The sequence below is a fragment of the Spinacia oleracea genome, chromosome 5 (genome assembly GCF_020520425.1).
Source record: "Spinacia oleracea cultivar Varoflay chromosome 5, BTI_SOV_V1, whole genome shotgun sequence".
In the NCBI taxonomy this organism is placed as follows: domain Eukaryota; kingdom Viridiplantae; phylum Streptophyta; class Magnoliopsida; order Caryophyllales; family Amaranthaceae; genus Spinacia; species Spinacia oleracea.
Genome location: NC_079491.1, coordinates 22,436,489 through 22,442,345, shown reverse-complemented (window position 1 = coordinate 22,442,345; position 5,857 = coordinate 22,436,489). Strand labels below are relative to the sequence as shown.

Below are 5,857 nucleotides of genomic sequence, written 5' to 3'. Positions count from 1 at the left end.
TGAATGGAAAGGGAGTGTGTTTTATTCAATTTTTTTTTTTCCGAACTTATCTTATCTTAATAAATTATATAAGACATCAATTTTTTTTTTGAACTTATGAGTTATTTTAGAATTCTAGAGGATCCAAAACCTCTGAGGAATGTGGGTTTCTGTGGCAGAGGGTTCATCTTTGATTGTTCATGTATGCAACTACTTATCTAACCTGAGTCTACCTGACGCTAAGGTGGAGATAGCAGATTAGGACAAACATAATGAGAAAGTAGTGTAGTGTCTCAATCAGCAAACAATGAGGAAGGTAGTCCGTAGTTGAGCCAAGATGCATGTTTTGGTCATTCAAGTCAAACACAGGATGACAGGAATGCATATAATTTTTGTTTCTCCTTCCCTCATAGAGTTTCAGTTTGTAACCTCTTTAGTAAAGAGAATTACCAGCCACTAAACTCAACGAAATGAGAATTATTAAGCTCCTTAATGGTTGTTTCAAAAAAGAATCACAAGGAAGCAAAGGCAAATGAAGCTTAATTATATTCTAGTCACAGATCAGGAAAATAAAACGAGGGATCAGTGACTATCTCATCATCTTCCAATGCTGGGGGTTTGGGATTGATTTTTCAAATTCGGTTTATTTTGTGGAACTGTGTCCATCTCTATTAAAATTCTGAATACATATAGAGCAGATTATAAATCCACAACAATGATCTATAATAAAATCATATGCTTCTGGGGAAGCAAACTGAATAACCAGATCCTTGAACATCAATAACACTAGGAAGACCAAGCTCTCAAACTACAAAAATGAGAATAAACCATAAACGACTCGTCACAACCACTCTACTATAATGCGAGTAGGTGAGAACTGGCTTTCCTCAGTTGAAGTCAGGCTTCTCAGGGTACGTGCAGCCTGACCTTTGGATGATAACAGTTGCTCCATAGTTACCAGCCCTAACACACTCCTCAATAGGTTTTCCCTGAAGTAATTGGGACAAAAATCCTCCAACAAAAGCATCACCTGCACAACAAAGTGATTTTCATTTAAAATTCAGCACAAGTACACAAAATGTGGTCAAATATTTCTAGCATCCAAGTTATAGAGCATACCTGCTCCATTGGTATCGACCAGTTTGTCTTTGGGCAACACTGGTACAGGGAATAACTTCACTTTGCCATCCTCGGCAATAACAACAGGGTCAGCACCTTGAGTAATCACAGTGATTCTCTTGTGAGTTCCTGATGCCTTGGGCCACCTGGAAATCTTTATGGCGATCTCCTCCACATTGTCAGTCTGTAATACAGCAAAGCTAATCACATAAATGATTTTACCATAATACAGTATGTAACTTAACATTAAAGAAGATAACTTTACCTCCCAACCATGAGCTTTGGAGAAAGCTCTTGCTTCTGTTTCATTGCCAAAAACATAATCCATGTATCTAAACCACATGAAACAGATTCTATCAGTACTCAGAGCTTTTCCTATACAAAAATTATTCTGTAACAAAGCAGGAAAAAGACACTTACGGCAAAGCTTTCTCCTGAGGATCCTTGAAGAATTCACAGATGAATGGAGCAGAGAGATTCATCATGAAAATCTGCACGTAAAGCATAAATAGTACCATGTCAGAAGCTATTCAAAAACCATTGAGAATTTAAAGTGGATGCAAAAATTACCTTGTCATTTGCAGCTGCATGCTCAGCCACAAGTTGAATGGATTCCGGAGATACAGTAAGGAAAAACCCAGCAATGTAGTAGAACTTGGCTTTCTCGACTATCAAATTTAATCGTATAAGCAAGTCAGTTTCAACTTCCAAATCGAGAAAAAATTAAGAAATAAAAAACAGGCGGAAATTGATTTTGCAGGAAATAGTAGGTAGCTTATATACCCAATGCCCAGTTTTCAGGTTTCTTCAAATGGTCAACCTTGTAGCAGTTGGCAGCAGACAAGTTAGCAACTAATGACCTACATAAATAACCAGGGAGCAAACATTATAGTCAACAACACAACCAGAAGGTCAGCATAATTTTCAAAACCAAATTGGAAGCACATCAAAAGCAAAAATCAATTTTAGTTGTGCGACATGGATCTATAATATAAAGGTGCATCTCCAATGACAAAATTTATACAATCCAGTTTCAAGCAGTCTGTTACACATCAGTCTATATCAGCTGATTAGCATGTGCACTCTGTAAATTTCAGCATTGCATTCTGAATCATCAGGCAAGATATTCAACCCACTTGTGAATTAACATAGTCAACGCTTCTATCGTTACTTTACGGGCATAATTGACAGAATATCGTTACTTATTTTAAGATGTTTGGCCCTGTTTTGCCTAGTTAATTTCTGAAAATGCAGCAAATGGGGATCAAGCAATCCTCTTCACACTAAATGAGATCAAGCAATCCTCTATCACACCTTCAACCGATCATAAAACTGAGAAAAAATAGCAAGTAATTTTTACATGTATAGCCTCATCAACAATCCTAACAATGCACAACTCCAGTTTAAAATTAGTAAAAGAACTCCATTATTTCGGACATACAATGAGTTGAAAGTCTTAAATACAGAGTATGGCATAACAGAATGCATCTTTTAGTAAAAAAACAAAGAGGTACTACAGTAACCATTATAATCTAGAACCAGACATGCTGCAACATTCAAGAGCAAGCAGATCATCCAATCGAGGAGATGACATATGTGGAATCAAAACACATAGGACATCACTATCAGAGGCAACCAATGGACCAATTAGCCTAGATAAGCAACTCAACTTCAATTCTTGTATATTACAATTAAGAATGGCAGTGGATTCCATGTAGGACATAGAAGAAACTAAGGTAGCTTGAATAAAGAACATTTGAAACTCTAAGAACTCTTATTGCCTAATCCAGACAAGTGTTAAGTTGAAAGAAGGAAATGTCGGTGGTTTTGTGCTTGATTTTACGGCTTCAACGTGAATGTCTATTAGAATCAATCTCTACCACCAAGCAAATACTCCGTATATTTTTCCGATTTTTATGATCACTCGTTACAAACTACTAGTGAAATGAGAGGGATATCCCATGCACGTTCAAACACAAAATCACAACCAATTCCTCAATCTATGAGGTCCAAATGTAAAAATTCAACACTTCGTTTTACAAATTAAGAACTTCCCACCAACAGAAGAAGAAAAATAGTACACTGATGATATGGAAAATAGTTCAGCAAAACATAAACTACAGAATAATATAATCACGTAAGGTAAGCATGGAGAGTGGAGAGTTGGAGACACATACTAGTTGTAAGTAAGGAACAACTTCATTGGTTTAGTTTGAGCAAACATTCAGCTTCTAAAGAGATGCATACAACTATTGAACAATAAGGGGTGATAACAGAGCAACACATATGCAACCCATTTCGAGCAAGCAAAAGAAACTAAGCACCTCAGTAATTTGGGAAAAACAAAAACTGACCAAAGTCACAAAGGATAAGTTGATAACCAAAGGTAGAGACTGACCTTTCACCACCAACAATACAAACACCACAAGTACCAGTAGGTACAGATTCATGTTCAAAATAGTGAACCTGATTAAATAAAATGTATAACGTCAAAGAAAGGCAATGGCACCATAGGTACAGCAATGTTATAAATTCACAGAAAGAAAACAAACGAAATGTATATAAAAATCTTACATTTACACCAGAACTTGTTGCGTCACTTTTCATCACCTCTCCAAACTTGTCTTTGCCAATGCAACCAATGTAGCTAGTGGCACCGGGTTTTTGGAGCATCCACTGAAAAAGGAACGAAACAAAAAATCATTTACAACACATTTACACAGAGATCAGTTAACGGACCTGCTAGCCTATGTAAAATAATCTCAAGCTATACCTGGCAAACCCTAATTGAATTTTGAGTAGCACCTACAAGAAACAAGAAAATATCCATTAATACATATGTAATTTCAATTGGAACCTTTACTCAATCATGTTCATAATAATACCAGTTAAAAATATCAACATTTACCTCCAGCAATAAAATCCACCTTGAACTTCTTATCCATCTCATCATACCTAAAGAAGTTTTCAACAACTTTCAGTACAAGTACTTACCATAGTTATGTACCCTAGAGAAAACTAGCAAATACAAAGTGATGAAAACCAGCCAAATTAGATCGATCACCAAGACTCCACAACAACCCAGACAAGAACAAGTTCGCAAAGAAAATTTCTCTTCTATGAGAACTTGCCATTACAACTGATTACATAAAGGTTACTCTCAACTTAACTATCCTCAACTCCTCAAGTAACAAGCTTTGTAACTCAGACACGGTCTAGATGTATACTACACAGGTACGTGCCCAACGGTCCATTCTATCAAAACTTTGCATAATTTTAGTCCAAAATGAAGTGTCACAAGGTCTAGCAGTATACGACACAGACTGTCCATTTTATTGAAAAACTTTGCATAATTTTAGTCCAAAATGAAGTGTCCAGGTATCATACCCATGTCAAAGATGTAGATCATCAAAACAGGTAATTGAGGCGAAATAAGGAGTTCGAGTAACACAGTTTAAAGTGGTTCAAATACAATAAGACGAACACCTTAATGGTTACAATCCGTACACGCCTGAACTCAAAGTGTCACATCCCATTCTTACCAGATTGAATAATCACACAATAATGGATCTACTGATTTCATTTTAAATACGCAGTAAATCAATAGCTCACTTACATAGGCAGATGTTTCTCTTCAGCAAGAATGGCATTGTTCAATTTGATGTCATACCTGCATCAAAAATTAATTGGGAAAATAAACCATATAAATAAATAAACCCCATTTCATAAAAACTACCGACAATCTAAAAAACCAAACTTGCGGATCCATTAAAACATTATTAAAAGAATATAAATCCCCCGATTATAAGATTAAAACAGTAAAATATACAAAATTAAGGTTACATTATTCAGATATAGAATTAATTCAATCATTTCCATCGAATTCCTTAAAGAAAACACGATCAGATTACTCCATAAAACAAAAAATCTACTTAGAAATTTCTCTGAAATCATATTTACGGGAAACGAGGACTTACTTCTGTAAGAATTCATCATCAACAACAGCGGAGATATCCAAAAGAGGATTTCCCATACCCAAGAGAATTCCTTCAGTCTCCATTTTAGTATGAGATTAAGGAGAGAAAATGGAAAAAAAAGAAGAAATGAGAGAGTGTGAGTAGGTATGAGGAGAGTGAAGCTCAGATTCAGATCTAAGAGAAGAGAGTGGGAAGTGTGTTTATAGGCGCGGCATTCGGCACAAAAATCAATCACTCACCAACCAACCCCACTTAGCTTTCCCTAAAAAATAAAGTAAAAAAACAAAAAATATATATATATACAAACGCCATTTGGGCCTATGTACGACACTACTTTTTTTTGGTTGAATACTCCAAGATGGAATTTCTTTTTCATTCTTCGTCTTTTTTGAACTTTCTATTGGTTCTCACCAACCGTTTTCGTTTTTTTGGCTTATTATTTACCGCCCTATATTATTCAAAGTCATCTCATTCATTTACCCATATACCCTCCTATATTTACCCTTTCTTTTCAACAATTACCATCCTCATTTACCTTTTACTTTCCCACCCCAATCTTGACCACCACCACCGGATATCACCGTCGCCGGAAACCACCGTCGGAAAACTACTCCGGCCACTGCCTGCCAACACCACCATCATCAATAGCCGATTCATCGCAAGAGGTATTTTTTTTTTTTGTTCGGAATTTTTTTTAGGAACTTATGATTTCTAGCTTGCACCATGGTACAGGCTTATGAATTTCTAGCTTGCACCATGGTACAAGCTTAAAATTCATAAGC

The 5,857-nt window shown here is 36.0% G+C and overlaps 1 protein-coding gene across 1 annotated transcript; it reads right to left on the bottom strand.

Annotated features, from left to right (window-relative positions):
• Positions 1–579: 579 nt before the first annotated feature.
• On the bottom strand, positions 580–5,416 carry LOC110796217 (adenosine kinase 2). The gene is made up of 12 exons (XM_022001250.2): positions 5,076–5,416; positions 4,715–4,768; positions 4,007–4,053; positions 3,872–3,903; positions 3,673–3,774; positions 3,497–3,564; positions 1,882–1,958; positions 1,669–1,766; positions 1,519–1,589; positions 1,364–1,430; positions 1,099–1,282; positions 580–1,009 (listed from the first exon to the last, which is right to left on the bottom strand). Exons 1-12 carry the CDS (start codon positions 5,156–5,158, stop codon positions 867–869), a joined length of 1,026 nt encoding a protein of 341 aa, XP_021856942.1. The 5' UTR covers positions 5,159–5,416; the 3' UTR covers positions 580–866.
• Between the last annotated feature and the right edge of the window lie 441 nt (positions 5,417–5,857).

What these genes read in the sequence shown, in the direction of transcription:
- LOC110796217 (XM_022001250.2), bottom strand. Translation starts at nt 5,158, where the DNA reads ATGGAGACTGAAGGAATTCTCTTGGGTATGGGAAATCCTCTTTTGGAT. An exon ending in GAAGAGAAACATCTGCCTAT is followed by an intron (nt 4,054 to 4,714) that starts GTAAGTGAGCTA and finishes AAACTTCTTTAG; the next exon opens with GTATGATGAGATGGATAAGA. An exon ending in GGTGGATTTTATTGCTGGAG is followed by an intron (nt 3,904 to 4,006) that starts GTAAATGTTGAT and finishes TGTTTCTTGTAG; the next exon opens with GTGCTACTCAAAATTCAATT.